The sequence below is a fragment of the Hermetia illucens genome, chromosome 3 (genome assembly GCF_905115235.1).
Source record: "Hermetia illucens chromosome 3, iHerIll2.2.curated.20191125, whole genome shotgun sequence".
NCBI classification, from domain to species: Eukaryota; Metazoa; Arthropoda; class Insecta; order Diptera; family Stratiomyidae; genus Hermetia; species Hermetia illucens.
Window position 1 is genome coordinate 83763995 of NC_051851.1, and position 21072 is coordinate 83785066.

Here is a 21072-nt window from a genome sequence, read left to right on the forward strand (position 1 = left end):
TACTGTAATGTGCCGTTACAGTCTTGAATGAAGTGCTCTAACACACTTTAAGCCCCTGATCCAATATGGATTGTTACGCCAACGATTATTATTATTACTTGATCGTGGTCTCCAACTTCGAGGTCTTTCCCCGTTTGTTCAATTTCTACTTACAGTCCCCATTTAACTATTGTTTTCCTAATCAGAAGCCATTTAAAATCAACATCATTACACATCCGCTGTCGGCGAGCGTGTCTTCTGTGAAATAGAGTCTTGTAATGCAATCTCTAGCGTAAGTATTGCTGTTATAAGAAAGGAAAAGTCATTTTCTTTCAGAATTATTGAACTCTTATTAAATCTGAATAGGAATTTGCCTTGGACACCTTGGACTGTCTAAATTCCTTTACGTCATGCCTTCCATTTCCGGTTCACTATTGAAAACTGCGACACTACCCAAGAGAGGGCTCCGCCGTCAATAAAGAGATAAAATCCAACCTTTGAAACCATTGACAGTCGATAACCAATTTTTTATATTCATGTCTATTGACCGGCTGAGCTTTTCCTTCTGAAAAACCGGCAATTGATTATTTTAACATTAATCGGGAATATCTCGGCCCCTAGAATTTAAATTAGACTTACGCAGAAAATCATACCGTTTTGATTCAGCCAAAATCCTCGGCAACATGTCTTTCGTGGGACGCGTACTAGCCAGAAATGTGAGTCCAGAGGAGCGTGAAAATTCCAACCCTCCATTCTAGAAATTACATAAGACAAAATATCCTTTCCAGGTTTCATCTCTATTGCGGCAGACCAAATTCGAGCCGAAGCGCTTGATTCAAACAAGTAACTACAAAGTTGGATAAGTTTGAACAGATTTGATGACAAAGCATTTTGTAGGTTCCCGGCTCCTCGCCTGCAAGGTGCAACAACCCGCTCCTGATTTCCAAGGAGTTGCAGTCGTTGGGAATGATTTCAAGGAAATTAAACTATCCGACTTTAAGGGAAAGTATCTGGTGCTGTTCTTCTATCCATTGGATTTGTAAGTACAACGAGGACCTATCATTCGCGTTCGATTCCACACTGAATAAGAATTTATCAGATTCCTGTGCATGCTTCAAATGGATGATACTCACCAGTATTGAAATTGAAAGATTTTGTTCTCGAGGATTTCCGCTATTTGGTGAACGATACATCGATGCCTCCCTACATATCTGTGCTGTGTAACTTTCAACGGAAATATTGCATTCATGTTTATCAACTTTGCCATAATGAGCCAAATTGTTAGTTAAATTAGCTTGCAGGGGGGAATCGTAGGTCCAAGCACTGAGGCCTTTTATAAAACCCCATGTGCTATCCTCTTAAATTTGCCTATTCAAAGGCTCCCCTTTGCTGCGATTCTGAATGCACTTTAAAGAAGACTTTCATTTGTGGTCTACGGTGGCCAGGCAGTTGCATATGAAGTGCAGAGTGGCTCTTCCTCCCATTGGCCAAATATAAGCTGGGTCACCACTATTATATATGGTTGCCCCGTGAAAAGCCGCACCAAGCTTTCCATATCCTCTTCTTGAGGAGCAATAAAAATGCCGGTCTAGAGGCCTCGGGTTCTTCCAAAAGGATGTTCGCCTTATGACAGAAATTCAAATTCCTCAGTTCAGCTACCCGAATTCTTACAACTTCACCCTTTTTGAGCAGATTGACAGTGAATGGGCTGCTGTCAAATCTTGCCTCTGGAGCCACTATAGTGGAGACAGTCCCTCCGCAGTCTGTCAGCCTCCTCATTAGTAACAATGTTCGGGTTCCCTGGTATCCACATCAGAAATGTTTCGTTCAGTTGACACTAGTTTCAGCAGGCATTGCTGACAACCCCACATCAACTGACTTGATATGTTGTTACTATTTACTCGTCATAATGCTGACCCACTGCTTGCACAAATTCGAATGGAGCAATCATCCTCCTGCTTCCATGTACATCTGTCTAGAATATTGCCATTTTTTAGGGTACATTCTTGAGTTTTCGTTCGTTAAAAATTATTTAGTCTTCCTCCACGATATTCCACTTCCTCCAGTAAACTTATCTCACACCAACGACAACTCGGGCAGACCATCACTCGCCCTTTCCCCACAACGACAGTGACCCTCCCGCATTAAGAGGGATCCTCTTCGCCAATGACACCATCATGTGAGCGGACTCAGGCCCTCACTAGCCTCTCTCAAACTCCTAACTAATAGGGTCATTCCAAATTTTAACCGGCGGCCGTTATCGTTAATTCCCTTAAGTTTGAGGTTATTTGCTTCAGAGACCCAGGGAAGTGCCACTGGCGCACAGTGCCAGAAAGTAAAAACCTCCATTTAACATTAAATACCTGGGAATCTCTCAACAACAAACTTAAATCCAACCCTCACATCAGATCTGCTATTGCCAATGCTTCTAAGGCCTCAACTGCCTTAAAAAACCTCCTTTCATTTCAGGCCCTGTTCCGTGCCTCAAAAACTCTTTTATACAAAACTCTTATTCGTCAAATCCTGACCTATGGTATCCCAGCATGGGTTACCATGTCACCTAACGTAATGCTTCGAAAGGACGATACTTGGAAATACAGAAGGCCAAACCTAAAATTTCACAAAAATTCTCTCCTGTACGACCTCTCCGGGGTTTGCCCCATAATTCCGCATATGATCAAACTGTCGCGTGTCAGACTGAAAAAGTGGCTGCCATACACTAACCCACTGATAAAAAATCTCGTTACGCGAGCAGAGGTGCTACGTGTCAGGGCTGGCTCTCCTCTCGGGCAGTAATTCTCCTCTCAACCATCATGACTTCCCTCCCTCCTTCACCTCCTTTTATCAAAGCTCCTCCCCGGACTTCCACAAAGGCTAACAGCGTAGGGCCAATGTTTTGGCAGTCAATCCTTTCATTATTTTTCTTCACCTAGTCTCGATTAAGTCAATCAACATTAATTAGTCTGTACAATATGTGATATCTGTAAACATTAATTTCTCCCGTAAATTAGGGTCCCTCCTACCAATTAGGCTCCACAATACATGCCCCGCAATCCCACAGGCCTCTTCATCCCTCTCGCCTTTCGTTACTGTCCTTGCACAGGTCCGAAATGAGCAAAACCCTTTCTCAGTTTGCTATCACCTTCGAGAAAGGACTGCGCTTTACTCCGAATCCGTCGTTCAATCCTGTCCACCGGTGCCTAAAAACTCCCATTTTCTCGTTTTCCAGTATGGAGTACTATTTTGTGTTATGTTTGTTTAGTTGTAAATTATTCTTAGGTGAAGCACATGCTATGTCAAATGAGCATTGACATTCGCGACCTTTTCATTTCATACAATGTAACCGGCTAGGCCGGATATTTCCGTAGGTTAGCGTTACATACTTAATTAGTCATGCTTCAGCTTTTAAGTTATTATCTTTTTGTGCCGCATATGTATTTCTTTTCTTTGCTCAATAAATAAATCTGAAATCTGAATACTCCCCCCATAAAGCTGTGCTACATTAGGCGCTCGCGAGCGTTGTCAATGAATGCCGTTCCGTTTTATGCGCACTTCCAAATGGTACGGCTCTGAGGGCATTGCGACTTTTACGCCATGTTCAAAATGCTTTTAGCGAACTCATTGATTTCAGTAGGAAATTTCGTGTTGAGATTCCCTGAAATTCTAAATTCTATGATTGCATTTCTTCCAGAACTACATGGCGCCAAATTTTTATTCAACCCTTCTTTCCACTGACAAGAGAAGTATCAAATTGATGCAGCTTAAAGCCTTTGGCGTACAGAAAGTGATCTGTCGCGGCGATCAGAGATCGCGCGATTATCGCGATGATCGGCATCTTGTGAACGATCCCGTATTTGGAATAACTTTCTAATGATTTAGTAGCGTCGAAAATTTCTCATAAATTTTGGATAAAAATCAATAAATAAAATGGAACGGGTTGACAAGATTAAAATAGGCTAAGAATTTGGTGAAAAGAAAACAAATACAGTATTTCGGGGACCAACTGTATTCGTTTTTTGTTACCACATTCTTAGGCAATAAAGGAAACAATCTTCTTCAATCGTTTAATCTAATTAAACTTTGGCTAACTAACCACCTCCGAACCAAAAGTGAGTAGTTCAGATTAGAAGGTACCCCTTCATTTCAATGCAACAAAAGAAAAAGATTATGTTGAGTGCATGAGATAAAAAAAGAAGAATATTTGGAAAATTCCATCGTCTCGGTCGTAAACAATCAAAAGAAGATAGATTTCTCTAGTATCTCCATTTGTCTTGAGAAATTTTTAAAGAATTGCATCACCTATTACATCCTACCACTGAAAAGTGCACAATGAATTGGCAAAAACCAAAAGAAACAAGGGAAACATTAATAATTTCATAATCACCTTTTCTATTAACACCTTCGTATTTTCACTCATTGCACTGAACAGATCGCTTACCAATTCTGTAAATTTGTTTGTACAAATCGCTCACCACCGCGATCTAAAGTGGGTCGCTACGGCAGATCGTGTTGTGTCTGGCATGTGGAATGCAATATTAATAATAATAATAATCGTTGGCACAACAATCCATATTGGATCAGGCCCTTGAAGTGTGTTAGAGCACTTCATTCAAGACCGTAACGGTACACTACAGGATTACAGAACCCTGTAGGAGGCAATGTGGTCAGCATTGTGCAATGCAATATTGCATGACACAACCAAATTGACAAATCGCTGGGGGCAGAGATCGCCGCTCGCCGCGACAGATTGCGTTCTGTGTGGCAAAGGCTTAAGGGGGTCATCCCGTGTGAAGGCCGTTTTTTTTGCCTTTTTTTGAAAAATTATTTTGAAGAACTGGATAAAGATAGAAAGGTGATTTTTTTACCATTGGTTTATTGATATCTCTAGTATATGTGATAAATTTTTCAGCTTGATATCGTAGCTGGTTTTTGGAATACGTGTCAATTTGTGCACCCATCTCCAAAAAATGTGTTTTTCTGCTGCCACGCTGGAGGGTGCTGTGTTCATCTGAAGAAAAAAAACTAAACGGCATTTTACGGTCCGCAAACTAGGATAATTAGAAAATATTAAAAGATACATTTTTGGTGGACTTTTAAACTTAATTTTTTTGATTTTGGTGTTTTTTTAGGGCTTTTTTATGAAAAAAAAAAAAAATGCGGACCGTAGAAATATGTATTAAAGAAGTCGTGAAAATTTCAAAGAGTTTGGTTGGATAGATTTTGAGCTATGGTGGCAGCCGGTTTTCAAGATGCAGTTTCGAGAAAAATGCATTTGAAAATTTAAATGTGATTATCAACAGTAAAATTTTAACTCACCATTATCTGCTAGTCCATAGAGAGCACCCTCCGTTTCTTCAAAAAAGTCTTGTAAGGCCGATTGTTGCTCTCTGCTTTCAATTCTGGCTCTTTTAGTGAGGTCAGTCGATCGTCGTTCGGACCGCCAAATCCGCGCTCCATTACGGCGTCGACATAAACCTGACATATGTGACCAACTTAACATCCCATTGTCACTAGGATTTTGAGAATGCTATTGAATCCCTCATTGAAAATAATTACAGCCAGAAAAGTGGCTATTTCTACAACCTTGGCCCCAGAATGAAGGTGTTTAGGAGCGAAGGTCCAGATCAATGCATTTAACGACTCATTGTTATTCTGGGTCTCAGCTCCTAAACATCTGTTCAAGAGATCATCTCGTGACAAATCTTCGTAGATTGGTCTAATGACTGTTTGAACTTCTTCAGTCAAAGGTACCTTCTCGTAGTGGAAACTATCCAGCTCTCCTTTAGCTTCCACTTTGCGCTATTTGCACCAACTGTCCTCGCCTGCTGGACAATTTTGATGCTGAGGATTTTCTTCTGTAGAACATTTATGGAAGAAAATTGCCCAAATTTCTTGCTTCATTCCTTCTATCGAATTTGCGTGTCGACGAATAGCTAGCCCAAAAAATGTAGTGAGGTCGTTAATAACCTTATCAGTAAGTTTTCCAGCCCCTTTTCCACCAAAGCCTTTGTGATTCTTCTTTGCATTTCTAAGCCGCGTTCCCATTCTTTTCTCGACATGTCCTACGCATTCCTTTTTTACTACTACGTATATTTTATTATTTGCAGAAATACCGGAAAAAACTCAGCAAAATCCAATATACAATATACAAAACTTGTCGCAATTGAAACATCCATGTTCATGCTTGCTTTTTTCTTCTCTGATAAGTATCGATTCCCATGAAATACTCGTTTTTAGTGCGAGCATAACGTTGAACGTTAAAGCGATCTCCCTTCGTACGATCCATTTAAAAAAATCACTGAACACAAACAGCACAATACTTACAACAAAATATAACTGAGTATAGCTTGAAAGCCTTTCAGTGCTCACTCTAGACTGGATTATCCTTTTTATTCCAAACAGCAAATAAGTTTAGACAATTGATTGGTTTTCCATCTTTTTATATTTATACCTGTGTTCGAATTTATAAGGCTCAGGTAAAAAAAGATTCGATGCTCTTTCTCATCGAGTTCTCTAGCCGCGGCTGCAAACTCCTTACCTGTTTAACACTGTAATTTCTGAACGACTCGGAATGTTGGAAAATCCCTTTGCCCCATATTCTCCACTATATATAGATACAATTCATGCAAAAAAAATCGATTTCTCCAACCCGACACACGGGACACCCCCTTAAGAGTCATTTGTACTGTGAAATGACATTGATTTCCGTGAAATTGTTTTCTTTCTCGGGCCAGAGTATGTTTTGATGATTCCTCTGAATGCGCAAATATTCGAAAATTGTTTCCTGTGAACATTGCCGAGTCTAATGATTCACGTAATTTTGGGTTGAGAATTTGCGTTGGCTTAAACCCTTCCGTCGAGATCGTTGTTTCCCTTCCGCTGTTATTTGAAATGGGGCCGGAGTAAGGCCTTGTAAGCACATTTTAGTTTCTTTCGTATGAAGGCACGTGCACATGTGAACAGGTCTTTGTACTTTGGTGATCGACGGCGGTTGGTCAAAGTTTTTGCTCAACTACTATATGGAAGTCGGCTGTGATGTACTCACTGACGAAAAATTTGCCGGGTATGCGTCGGCTGATGAGTATTTAAGGTACTTCTTGATTGTTCTGCGGGTAGTACCGAGGAAAGTGTTTGCTATTGTGGCACATCAAGCCTGCTTTGAGTGTTCAGTGCCATTTACTGCTGGATGGTAAGCAGTTCTCCTCGTGCGGTTACAGCCAATGAATTGCAATTATGATTGGACAATACTGATTCTAGCTAGCTGTGATATCCGATCAGTAGTGGTGACCGGAGCTCCGAAACTTAATAAAACTCTGCGGCTATCATTTCCACGGTTGCATCAATCATCGTGGGAAATGGCCTATGATCTTGAGTGCGTGGATGGATTCGCGTGCTGAAGGGAGTAATCCAACGACATCAATATGAATACTCCTGTTGCTAACAAATGTTAAAATGGGTTTTTGAGGGGGTATTTGATAATCTTAGACGTTTGGCATACTAAGCAAGTTTTTGACCATTTTGCGTGGTCTTTATTCATGCCAGGCCATATGTACATATTTCCGATCCATTTGCTCCTCACGCGCCCTTGGGTATGAGAGTTCGCGGAAGGGCTCAAAAACTTTCCTCTCAAAATGCGGAAGGGAAATACAGCCTCGCTATGCCTGCCCCTATATCGCTGTAAAGTATTTGTGCGCGCAAACCGTAGGACTTTTTATATTAGAATTCTGGGTTAATAGAAATGATAACGGGTTTAGTGATGTCATTGATGTTGTTCGGTCGCAATAAGCCATCCGCTATGATGTTTCATGTGCTCTCCACGTGGTCACATGTTTATGAAAATTGCACAATATATTTCGCTACCGTATTTGTATTTGCATGGGGGTCGCTTCATCTGGGTGATGATTAAACTCGAAAATAAGCGCTTTTATGATCGTAAAAATCGTACATTCCAACAAATAGCGAAAATATTTGATTCCCACGTAGATTACAAGTTCTCTGTTGTAAATGCTATATTTTTATTCTATAGCACTCAACATCTGAGAGTAAAAACCCAGTGATTTGAAATTTTTGCCTTGGTTAGCGATGCGAACTTACATAACAAAAACTTTCCGTAAATTTTCAATAAGGAGCAAGTAACAGTAGAAGAAAGGTAGGCCACGGAAACCCGCGTCCAGAAAACACTGAAAGGTTTGTGCTGTGTTGCGGAGACCGAAGGACATACGGGTTAACTCAAAAGAATCGAATAGCGTACAAGTAACCCTTTTGAGCATATCGTCCGGGTGATAATTGCGCTTCAAATCTATCCATCTGCGTTTGGGTGACGGTAATCACTGCATTGTCTCCAACTTCTGTCGTTTTTAGGAGCTAATGAAGCAGGCTCCACCAAGGGTTTTTGAATTTCGGGGGATATCTTGTTTATCATCATATAATTAAATTCCGCCTTTACCAAACCCTATTTTTCTAGTGACAACCGGCGAGGATATTCTGAAGTCGCATTACCTTCGATACCCATTTGTTGCCATTTTCGGTCACGCTACTCCCAGGGCAAAAGTGAGGCAGTGTCTGATGAGTTGACGAAACCGTTAATCATCTTTCTACTTTTTGAGCGCTAAGTTAGAAACTGCTCCTCAATAGTAAAGTTAATTATCCACTCGAAAATCTTCGCAGAGAAATTCTATATTTTTTAGAGGAGGAAGTTATACGCGCACTCTTTCAATCGTAAGAGAAATGGGTGTTGAGGGGGCATTGGTTGATAATTGAGTAAAGAAATATGGAAATGCTTGATATTTTCTAAGGACTATAGACGTCATAATTGATGTCGTAACGATTTGCGGTGTGAGAAAGTGATTGGGCGGGATGTTCAGTACTGATTTGCGTGGTTAAGAGGACGGTTGAAGAGATTTTTTGTGAGTTGGGTGAGATAGAAGGATGGTATCGATTGAAGTTGGGAAATTGCTTCGCTGACCTTGGTTTCGAAATTTTGATAGCGAATGTGTAATATTCCTTCAATGATTTGACTAGCGAGACTATATATTTCTAAATAGTCTCCGCCAAAATGTCTTTTTATATTTAATATCGTCGAAGACATCATTAGTTGAGTAGTTGAGAAGGCGGATCAGAATCAGCTTCAGTGTACTGGCGGACTGTTTGGTCGATGGTCTGGTTCGACTTGCGTCGAATCCAAATTTGTGCCTGGTGTTGAAGTCTGCACCTATTATTAAGTACCAGGCTTTATTTTATGTCCTTGGTAGGGAGGGTGAAAAAGATTAACTCCAGTGGAAATCGTGGATATCGAACGACTTTTTGGGGCAGTAAACAGCGCCACGAAAACCAAGTTCAATTGGGTTTCAAAAGAAGGCTGACTTCGACTGATTTGACATTGGTGAAACAGATGGTAAAGATCACCTATGGAATGAGGATTGGATTGTGTACGGAAAAGGTTGAAGTTGGAAGGTAAAGTTTATAATTATAGTGCAACCTTGTATCGCACAGAAGTACTATGTGGGGTTTGTGTTCGTTAAAAAATGTGCCTGCGAGCTCGGATGATATAGTTGATTTTCAATTCGATGGTTCAAACGTCCATTGATGAAAGTCAGGTTGCCAATGATCGCATTGAACATCTACAAGTATTCCTGCGATTTCTTGGCAAATTCAAGATCGTTGAAACGGTTTGGTCGTTAGGACCGGACAATCGGTGTTGGTCTGCTTTATATGGCGACTGCGGGAGACGCGAACACACATGTGAAAGTCGGATTAGTAATGGGACGGCTCGATCCTAGAGTCGTTTGCATTGGAATGTCACGGAAGGGTGGTGCTTGCTTTTGGGCATTTCTCCTCGTCTGCTCCATTGTTTTGCAGCGGTAGATCAAGTAGCATTTGCACTTCTTGCATTGTGTTTCAGATTTGTTCGTAGCGAAATTTTTATGCTGGATTGCCTTTATGTTTTTGATGTGGTCTTCATCGAAGGTGACGTCAAAAGTGACCAATCAGAGGTCCAACTTGACATTCGTGGCCTCCGTGCAGGATGTGGCGAAGGTTTTGATGCTGGTAATACAGCTCCTTGAGCGTTTAGATTTTCAGCGAAAATTAATCTATTCCATGGAGAATGATGCCGGTTATTGTTTCGAAGGGTGTTGCCAAGAACTTGTTCCCCACAAGGATTTTATTGACGGTAGAATAGTCTTGCCTTGTTGTATTCTGGTAAGAGTTATCAGATATTTTTAATTTAGTAGTTATTCGGAAGGGAAGTGTTTGCTTAAATGCTTCAAGTGTCATCAATGACGACAAAGGGAGTAATTTTCCGACTCGGGTTGTACATAGCTCAATTTGCCTTCCGTGAACTCTGCAATGATTGTTATTGTCTCTCATGTGGAGCCTATCGTGTTGACTACATCTACGCGCCATCATCAACCCCGGGGTCCTGGTGTGCCAGAGGCCAATTTGCCGGATTCACTTTTCTTGCCCGAAGTCAAATCCTAACTCGTAGGTAAAATTTTGGCCTCGACTGGAGCCCAAGATTAGGAGTGCTGACAAAGGGGCGCCTTCAGTTGGTCTCTTAAGGGATGTATTCCCATTGGATTGGTCCCGAATTGAATAAGTGGAAAGTGGAAATTTAAACTCAGGTTCTCCATTGATGAGCTCAGGGTTGCCGCATAAGTCATGGTTGAATTAGCAGGACCAACATTGTTGTTTTTCATTGATAGTCAAAGTCCATTTGTCGAGGCAAAGCTAGTTGACACAGGGAATCGTTTGGTAGCCGGAGTTCACCGTTTGCAGCCCCATCGTAACGCTTCAGTTATCGGCATGGTGGTCATACCTTGGCTTGGGCTTTTGATTATAGCTGCAGCTAAGATTTCACCTTTGATTCCTCGAGAGAATTTTCCTTACCAAGCTGCTTCACCACGATAAGGCCAAGAGAGGGGGTTAAGAAAACAATAACGTGGTCTCTTCATTACAGTTATGAACGATTGAATTAAAATACACACATTCAGAAAAAAAATCGAAATGCCTAACACCCTATGAAATTGAAGTTGTCACTTAGCACATATATGCAGGGAAGTATCGAATTGGCGTCTGAAATTTTGAATTTTATATATAATGCACAGTAAGAACATTAGCTGCTAATATATTGGAAAAGCTTTTATTCCTAGCATTAATTTTCAATACCACCACCAATGATACTTTTCTTTCCAGCACATTCGTTTGTCCCACTGAAATCATCTCGTTCAGCGATCGCATCAATGAATTCAAGGAGCTTGGAGCCGAAGTAGTTGGCGTATCGGTCGATTCGCAATTTTCACATTTAGCATGGATCAACACCGATCGAAAACATGGCGGTTTAGGGAAGTTGAACTATCCACTTTTGGCCGATATTACAAAACAAATCTCACTCAATTATGGAGTTCTTCTCGAAAAAGATGGAGTCGCATTACGAGGAACTTTCATAATTGATCCTAATGGTGTCTTGCGACAGTTCTCCGTAAACGATTTACCAGTTGGCCGATCGGTTAGTGAATGTATACGATTGATAAAGGCTTTCCAATTTGTAGAAAAGCACGGAGAAGTGTGTCCAGCCAATTGGGATCCCAAGGAAAATCCAGACACCATTAAGCCGGACGTACAAAAATCCAAAGAATATTTCAATAAACATGGTTGAAGCAAGGCTTAGTTGAAGAAGAGTTATTCGGTAATAAAGTTCGTTTTTCTATAATAACGAATTGTTTCATTTCGGCATTTCCTTTGGAAAGCTTCAAAGGCAACTCGAAGCGACCTAATAAAGAGAAGAATCGTTTATACCTAGGAAAAGACAGTATTATTGGATTATTTCTGAGAAGGCTTCTCGTTACTATGCAAAGGCTGTGTTTCAAAGCTAAAAGCCAGCAATTACCAGACTTTTTTTTCCTCCAAGCAAAGTCAAGTGGAGGTTTCAGTTCCTCATTTGCAGGACTATGACCGAACATATGTATACGTATCAAGAAGCAAGAAACGATTTTGCAAGCATTGCTTTTTCTAAAATACAAACTTTTCAAATTATTTTCGTTCTGGTATTTCTGGGCGTAATGGGCAAAAAAGTATAAAAAAATACGTTTTTTTAATGTTTTTTTTTTCTGATATGAATGCCATGAACCCCTATAAAGGAAATAGCATGTCAACTACGGCCATGCACCATCGTGGTCGGTTTCTGGCCAAAGTAGGTGTTCTTTCAAGATCACGTCAGGCCAGGCTTAACACTGTCAACGCATCCTGAAGCAGCAAATTTTGACATGTGAAATTTTTCTTCATTTCTATCTCTATCCGAGTGTCTGCGGAAATGATGGAAAAATCTCCATTTACTTTCTCAGCAACTTAAATGCAGAAGTAGTTTTCTCTATAAATCGAATGTTTTATTATTCCGATCACAACGAGGCGACCCCGCTTGTGAATGGAACAAAGGCTGAAGAAAAAGAAGAAGTATGTTTTATCATTATCAGCTACTTAGCCGAGAGGCGTATAACGGTTCAGGTAAGTAACAAGTCGAAATACCGGAAGCGCGACGCTTAGGGTATAAAGGCTTTGTGTCTGTGGTATCTACACTTTATTTTAAATTATTTTAGATGCTTAAATTTGATCTTATTATTGTCTTATTCACGATTCGGAGTAATATTCCTCAGCGCACACATGGAGACTGTTTTTTTTTTTATTTTCAGTTTTTTCTGTTGATGGCAAACTGTTTCTGCCCGGTTGCTTGGCCGACCCCGTGGTTGTCGACCTGCTGCCAACCATTAGGCGAACCACTCAGGCGGGTGAATTTCGAATCGTGGTGAGTTGCTCTACTTTGGTGCGGAGCTCGGATGAATCTCCTCTAAGCGGCTGGCTCCACACTGCTACCCCTCAACATTTCTATGCCCGTTTTACCATTCGTGCATAGCAAAAAATTAGCCCTTCATATATTTCCAAACTGCAAACTATACACTTGTACATATTAAAGTCATGAGTATTGCTCATCATCAAACAAACATATTCCACTTCTGCTTATATGTATGCACTCCGCGCGCAAACAGCTGCCTGGACTAATTGATTCTGATATACAAATAAATAATAAAAAAGGTAAAAATAAGATATTCAAAGGCTTCCTTCTGTTCAGATGGCCCACTTTATATGAGGATGATGTCATACACTTACAGAGTGCAGTCAATTCATATAAATGCTAAACCTCCACGCTATATACCGTTGGGTTACATATCAAGGGCATGGAGACGGGCAAAAGTGGTCTTTATTCCGAAAGCGGGTAAAAAGGATCCTTTTCACCCTAAATCTTTCAGACCAATCTGCCTAACATCGTTCGTACTCAAAACGGTGGAGAAGGTCATAGACAACTATATTAGAACTAACGTTCTAAAGCGTAATCCCCTACATCACTGTCAACACGCTTACCGGGCAGGACAGTTAACTAAAACTGCTCTGTATCAGCTAACAGAGGTACTACGGGACGCCATAGAAACAAAAGAAATTGCACTGTGCGCATTTTTGGATATCGAAGGAGCATTCGACAACACATCGCACACAAAGATACAGGATGCCCTGAGCCGCAAAGGAGTAGAAAACACCCTGGCACTCTGGATGGGCAAAACGCTAGAAAGCAGACAAATAGAGGTACCGACAGGTACAAATTCTATTATCATGAACACCACTCAAGGCTGTCCACAGGGTGGAGTACTATCGCCGCTGATGTTGAGTATGGTAATGGATGAACTCCTGGACGTGTTAACAAATACTGGAATACAAGTTCCTATGGGCCCTATGTGATAGAATCCAAACTGGATTAAGGGTTACTAGTGCCTGGTGCAGGAAGGTGGGACTGTGAATTATCCCAACCAAAACCACCATAGTACCATTCACTAGAAGGCGTAAGCTGGATCACCTGAGAGCCAGAGAGCAACAGAGGTCAAATATTTGGGAATTACGCTAGACCAAAAATTACTCTGGAAGACACATGTCGGAAAGCCACGAGGGCTCTGATGACTTGCAGATCCATAGCAGGAAAAAATGGGGCTGCAGGCCGAAAATGTTACTTTGGATATATACTGCAATAGTAAGGCCAATGATTTCCTATGGAGCGGTAATCTGGGCAGAAAGAACCCAATTCAGCACACGAGCCAGGGAATTACATAAGCTTCAAAGGCTGGCTTGCGTGTGTATCAGTGGGGCAATGAGGACATGCCCAACGGCTCCTAGACCCCTGGAGGTCCTTCTGGGATTAACCCCTCTCCATCTGCACACACAGATGCAGGCAAGGAGGGCAATATTCAGGATGGCCGGTAGTATGAGTGAGGCGGGGAGCTGCCTAAATCGAAGGAAGATTGATATTCTTTCTAGGCGGTATCCCGAATTACTGATACCAAGGAACGAGGTTTCACTTCGATAAGAAGTTTGAAACACGTTGGAGTAACAAGGCAAACTGGGAGAGCGTGGCTGCGACATACGGCTTAAACCAGCAACTGATTACTTGGTACACTGACGGATCCCTCACAGCAGAGGGAGCGGGTGCCGGTGTCATTGGCCCAAGGAAAATGTACTTTGAGTCAATGGGCAGGTACACTTGCATATTCCAGGCGGAAATATACGCCATAGACAAATGTGCCTCCTTTAATCTGCAAAGGAACTACAGGGGGCAGAACATTGCTATTCTCATCGATAGTCAAGCAGCGATCACGGTTTCATGGCTATGAATCTAAGAAATGAAGAGGAACGGTTGAGGGAACTATACTGGGCGGGCCTATCAGGGATGGAGCAGTCCAGGGTGGGGATACGAACCCATACGCACAAAGGATTGCTTAAACCTCACCAAAAAGAACCTCCGAATCATAGTGGGAATTCTCACTGGTCATTGTCGGCTGAACTATCACCTAGGGAAGCTAGGGATATCTACGGACACTGCCTGCAGGTTTTGTGAGGAGGAGGACGAAACCTCTATACACGTCCTGGGACAGTGTCCGGCACTTGTGCAAAGTCGGTAGAGACATCTAGGAGAACACCTAATACCAGATGCAAAAGCGGAAAGATCTGGAAGTAGGGAACATACTAAAGTTCCTAACGGTTGCAGGCCTGCTTGAGATACTGTGATCAATAGGTACACTATAACCAGTAAAAGGGGGACAATAGTTCTTCAAGGACGCGGTGCGACTTTCCCTTAACAGAATAATAAATAAATATATAACGTTCTTAATAATAGTTGAATTTCCTTCAAATTTCTTGTCCTTCCCGTTTAACGTTTAACCATTGTGATTTCATAAAATCCACTAACGCTGGTTTGAGTATTTGATAATCTTAGGTGGCGTTGTCCGGTTCAGAAACAGAATTAGCTCCTAATTGATAATTAATACATTTAGTAAATGGTTTTCAGCTGAAAGCGTTTTAAAGCAGTCCTATATACGTATATGATCTGATATAGTGTATTTGAAACGATTGAATCTATGGTGCTGATATTTTCTGAAGTTTTAGAATTCATTAAATTCAGACGATGAAAGCAAATTTAACGCTATAAGTTTGCTAATAGTAGTAGAATTCATATCAAACTTGATGGTACCATATGTTTAATAGACAAAGAGTAGCTTTCCTTAAACAACTTTTTATTTTGAAGGTAACATATATATATATATATATATATATATATATATAATTCGAGAGCGACGTCCTCCCTTCTTCAGTAAAAATAATTACGATTATAAGATTCTTTGTGGTCAAAGGGATCCCAGGGCGAAACACCAACAGCTCTACTACCAAACACTATCTCCACCTCAACGTGATCACCGCAGCTCTTTCTTAACGAACGCTGCAGACGGAGAAGGACGAAGGCGAGTCTCCCGCGACTAAAAACGGGACAAATTGTACCAAATGGTCCTCCAGGTTGAGGGTTGGGTAGGGCTGACAACCCTACACGGAAAACAACTTGTTACGAAGCTACATCAGGAGCCTCGGACTGGACGAATAACACAATGACGAACCCGGCAACGACAAAGGAATAACGATTTGCGATTTTCTAATGGAACGTGCGCTCCCTGTACAGAGATGAAGCTGCTGAGCAGCTAGCCGATACTCTGTCCCAATATAGGGCTGATGTAACAGCGTTGTAGGAGATGCGTTGGACAGGGACCGGTTTCCTGGAGAAGAGTCGTTACACCATATATTATAGTGGCCTTCCAGTAAACCATGTGCTCGGAGTAGGTTTCTTAGTCAGCCAAAAAATAAAACCTGCTGTTATCGGCTTTGAAAACATAAGCGAACGGCTGTGCATTCTGCTCTTGCGAGACAAATTTAGAAATATAAGCCTCATTAACGTTCACGCCCCTATAGAGGAGACGGCAGAGTCGGAGAAGTATACCTTCTACGGGGCAGTAGAACGACGCCTCGAAGCCTGTCCCAGATATGATATCAAAATCATACTTGTGGATTTTAACAGCCAAGTAGGGAAGGAGCCAGTATTCAGGCGATACGTTGGCTCACATAACTTACACAAAAATACAAATAACGGACTGTGGATCATTCAATTAGCAGTGTCACACGAAATGGTTGCTGGAAGTACCTGGTTTGCTCGGAAAGTAGTCCACAAACATACGTGGACCTCTCCAGAGGGGACCACTATCAACCAAATTGACCACGTGTTGATCGAACGCCGCCACCTCTCAACCTTGATGAATGTCAGAATATATAGGGGGGCCAATATAGACTCGGATCACAATCTCGTTGGCATGGTACTCCGAGCTCGAAAAACAACACCACCCAGAATCCCCTCTGACAATCAGGTGAAAGCTAACACTGAAGTCATCAACACAGCCCTCCGCAACACCTATAAGAGGGAAATGTATGCCGCAATAACCGCAATCAACAGAGATTCTGGAGATGAAGCATCAACAAATGATCTTCACAATCATCTGAAGAACCTTATCATAAATGCGGCCACAAACATACTTGGCCCCAGCCACAAAAAGAGTCGGAACGGCTGGTTTGACGATGAATGTAAGCTAGCAACGGAACGGAAGAATGTCGCATACCGAGTAATACTGCATTCCTGGAGAACGCGGGCACGCGCGGAGACTTATCACGAACTTTGGCGATCGAAGAAGCGACTTCACAGACAAAAAAAGGAAGCCTGGGAGAACCAACAGGTCTGTGAACTCGAAAAGTACAGGGAGCAATCGCACCAAGTGTGGAAGTTTTACCAACAAGTCAGCAGGACATGTGTGAAGTAAACAAACGCAGAATACAAGCCATAAATTGGTTTACTCCGCAAATACGCGGAATTATTTTTCCCATTTTTTGCGCAACAATTCGTCGTTGTATTGGCGCAGTGTGAACTCGTCGCAGATTTTTTGACCATCCGACACCAACTGGACAAACACTGCGGCGTTTGGCCACTCGCGAGATGTTCCCAAGGGTGGCCGGCCCCGGAGCAGCCGTTCTGTTAAGATATGTTACTCGTTGTTCATCCTGCCGAAACAAAGAGGGAAATCTAATTTCCCACAGAATGGGCATATTGGAGCGATGGGTTCAGCACTTTGATGAACTACTTAACCAGAACGTCGGCGAGTTGGAGGTCCCGCCAACTGAAGACGATGGACATAAACTGCCACCACCAAGTATAGAAGCATTTCATCGGCTTAAAAATCATAAGTCGCCAGGAGCCGATGGAATTACAGCCAAATTGGTTAAATATGGACACGACCAATTACACCAAGTGGTTCATCAACTTATGCTCACGGTGTGGGACAGCGACTGGTAAAGAGGCATTATCTGTCTCATACATAAAAAGGGAGATATCACACAGTGCAGCAATTATACAGGTATTACGTTCCTGAGTGCCAGCTATAACATATGCTCCTCTATCTTGCTAGGCCGGATAGCCTCATATGCCCAGAGCACTATTGGCGCATACCAAAGAGGCTTCACTCCAGGCAAATCAGAAACAGATTAGATTTTCTCTCTGCGGCAGGCGATGGAAAAATTGTTGGAACGATCCTCTTTAAGTCCACCCAACTACTGGCCTATGCTGACGATATCGGCATTATGGGAGGAACCACCCGAGACGTACAAACTGCCTTCATCCAGATCGAGCAGGTGGCGCGAGATCTTGGGCTACAAATCAATAACAGCAAGACAGAGTATATGGTGGCAACATCAGCACCAAAAACCAACCAACAACATCAAACCGCACTGGTCAAACGGGAAAACAAAAATAGGAGACTACAACTTTGAGACCGTTAATAATTTCTCATATCTAGGATCGAAAGTCATAACCGATAACAGCTACAATGATGAAATCTGCGCACGGTTGTTGTCAGCCAACAGAGCCTATTTCAGCTTACAAAAAATGTTCCGCTCGAAATGTCTCACCATAGGGTCAAAGCTCTTACTGTTCAAGACAATGAATCTTGCCAGTCCTCACGTATTCCTCGGAAACTTGGGTTCTTAGCAAGAAAAATTGAGAACTCCTGGCCGCGCTCGATAGAAGAATCCTTCGAAGAATTTTTGGCCCCCTACATGAGGATGGACGATTCCGTAGCCTACATAACGACGAAATCTATGAGCGATACCATGAGCGTCAACTTGTGGATAAAATCCGGCTCAATAGGTTACGGCGTTACTTCGGTATAGATGAGGATGATCCAGCCCCGTCAGTCTATAAGGGCAATATCTATAGTAGAAAAAGAAGACGAGGCAGACCCTGCCTAAGATGGAGCGATGGCATAGGTCAGAACGCCAGACAGCTTTTAGAGATATCGAATTGGTGGACTTCCGCGCAAAACCGGGATGTCTGCAGTTCCTTATTAAGGTCAGGAGCCTTGATAAGTTTCGAGGAGCAGTTACCTGAATCTGCGTTTAATAATCGCGTCTCGTCTTCTCTCTAAATTTCTAAACTTTCCCAAAGATCCTAGTTTGTCATTCGGTTTGTATGACGCAAGAACTCAAAATTGTCCGGTTGAATGGTATGACCTTCTTCGCGTTGCAACCGATGATCTTATACAAGACTTGTTTCCGGACACTATTTACCGCTTCCTTGATATCTTCGTTGAATCTAGTCATTATCAGGAATTTGTCCTATATATTTTATTTGCACCTTATTCAGCAGATACCGCTTTTTTCTCCGCTGCTAAAGGATCCTTGACGCATCCCAGTAAATTCCGCAAGGACTTGAACCTACAATTTCCAGTTGAAAGTTTTTTATCTGATTCCTGATCTTGCTGAATAGGTAGCAATACGGGATACTTATCCCCCGTGGTGGCTTCCTTATGCTGCGAAAATAGTGTTGTATGGACTTGCATATTGTGCTGGTTGATTTTCCTTACGACCAACTTCTTAATAAGTTTGAGGATTTTTTCGAAGATATTGCAAATACAATGCTAGAGCGGAGGAGCTATATGTTTGATTGTTTTTTTTTCTCCAGCTGGTCTACTGGAGTAGTAGGGGGGTACCCCACTTTCCTGGGACCAAGAAGAAGTGAAGTAACCGACCGACCGACCGAAGTTGTTAGAGTTGATTAGAGACTGGCGAGTGCTAGACAAAATCTCACTCTGAGATCATCGTTGCTTAGGATTTACACGGAATCCTAGGAAAACGCATTGGAAAAAGTTCAATGAATTTCTTGGCAGCAAAGTCCAGTTCCCTATGCGACTAAGGACTCCTTTGACGAAACCCGGAATCATACACTTTTAGAGCGCTTTGAACAGGTTTCTCCTATTGCTCGAAACACGAAAGGTAAAACGGCTGCAGATGGTTTCTAAATCGTGCTTGTAAAAGTGATCGAAGCGAAACTCTTTTAGAACTTACTAAAGGGAGCTGGGAAGCAAAAAAGAGACTTCAGGGCAATGTAGAGCCCTTAAAAGGGATGAGTAAGCCAAGTTGGATTCTCTTAGAAAACCGATTGGAACTTTCGCGAACTCCAGAGCTGAGCCAGTACCGACTCCAGTGAAAGTACACCATCTGGGAAAACAGATGACAGTTTCTGTGCTCTGGGTTACATGCCTATGTCTTGGCAGAAGAATAAGGTAGTCTTCATACTAATATTTGGGAAAGATGGCTATTCAAATTCAAAGAACTTCAGACAAATCAGGTTAATGTCACCACCTGTCTACGTCTGAAGAGACTGGTTGAGCATCACATTCGTGAGAAAGTGCTGAGTTCACACTCACTAAATGAAAACCAACTTGCTTACCAGCGTGGAAAGTCGTGTGAGTCTGTTCAAAGATAGAAGACGCAACTCTGGAAATGGGGTATCCGATGGGGGTGTTTATGGACATTGAAGGGGCGTTTGACTATGTCCACTTCCAAAAGCTTTGTGATGCCGCCAAAGAGCATTGTGGTAATGAAACTTTTATTAGGTGAATTCCTGGGTAGACGGCCCTTTGCCTCGACATAGGGACTTAAAGTACGACCCATACATGCTACGCGTCGCGACACTACATTTAGCACAACTGCTGCTAAACGGTGTACCTCTATTGCACTAGTGCGGCAGACAACTACAAACAACTATAATACATATTTTAACATTTTAACATATGGATGCAAACCAAAACTGGAAAATCGGAGCAGTCAACTGAGTTCCTTAAATAGAAATGACACGGGACATAGCAAAATATTCTCTGCCAGGCAAGTCGGCCGCGTCGCGTCGCGCAATGCCGCCAAGTGTGTACTGCTGCCTACAAAATCATATCAAGATATTTTGATAGTCGGTGCAGTTTGTGGTCGCGTCGTGTCACGTAGAATAGATGGGATCGTACCTTCAGGCCTCAGGTGGTAATGTGGATATAATATAATGCTATCATTAGGCCGACGTTCGCTTATGCATCTGCAGTATGGTGGATTAAGGTACGACCGCATCTACGCTACGCGACGCGGTGACAAACTGCACTAAATCTTAAAATATCTTTATATGATTTTGGAGGCAATACATACTTCAGCGAGACCACGCGGGGCGACATTCATCTGCATCTCTGCCACACTGCAAAAGAACTACGAGTCTGAGTATTACCGGTGCCATGAGCACGACATTCGCTCTAAATCAATTACTCAATTTGCAACCCTTAGATTTGTGTATTCAGAGCCCTGCAATGGAGCAGA

The 21072-nt window shown here is 42.1% G+C and overlaps 1 protein-coding gene across 2 annotated transcripts; it reads left to right on the top strand.

The window, feature by feature from the left end:
- The first annotated feature begins 478 nt into the window (after positions 1 to 478).
- LOC119652357 (peroxiredoxin-2) lies at positions 479 to 11692 on the top strand. 2 transcript variants are annotated; one of them, XM_038056440.1, is made up of 4 exons: positions 479 to 695; positions 750 to 822; positions 877 to 1018; positions 11173 to 11692. In XM_038056440.1, exons 1-4 carry the CDS (start codon positions 663 to 665, stop codon positions 11633 to 11635), a joined length of 711 nt encoding a protein of 236 aa, XP_037912368.1. In that variant the 5' UTR covers positions 479 to 662; the 3' UTR covers positions 11636 to 11692. The 2 variants fall into 2 exon arrangements, with proteins under 2 accessions (XP_037912368.1, XP_037912369.1); XM_038056441.1 differs by having other exon boundaries at positions 480 to 695; positions 768 to 822.
- The last annotated feature ends 9380 nt before the right edge of the window (positions 11693 to 21072 follow it).

Coding starts and splice junctions, on each gene's coding strand:
- LOC119652357 (XM_038056440.1), top strand. CDS start 663: ATGTCTTTCGTGGGACGCGTACTAGCCAGAAAT. Junction 823..876: donor GAAGCGCTTGATTCAAACAA/GTAACTACAAAG, acceptor AGCATTTTGTAG/GTTCCCGGCTCCTCGCCTGC. Junction 1,019..11,172: donor TTCTTCTATCCATTGGATTT/GTAAGTACAACG, acceptor TTTTCTTTCCAG/CACATTCGTTTGTCCCACTG.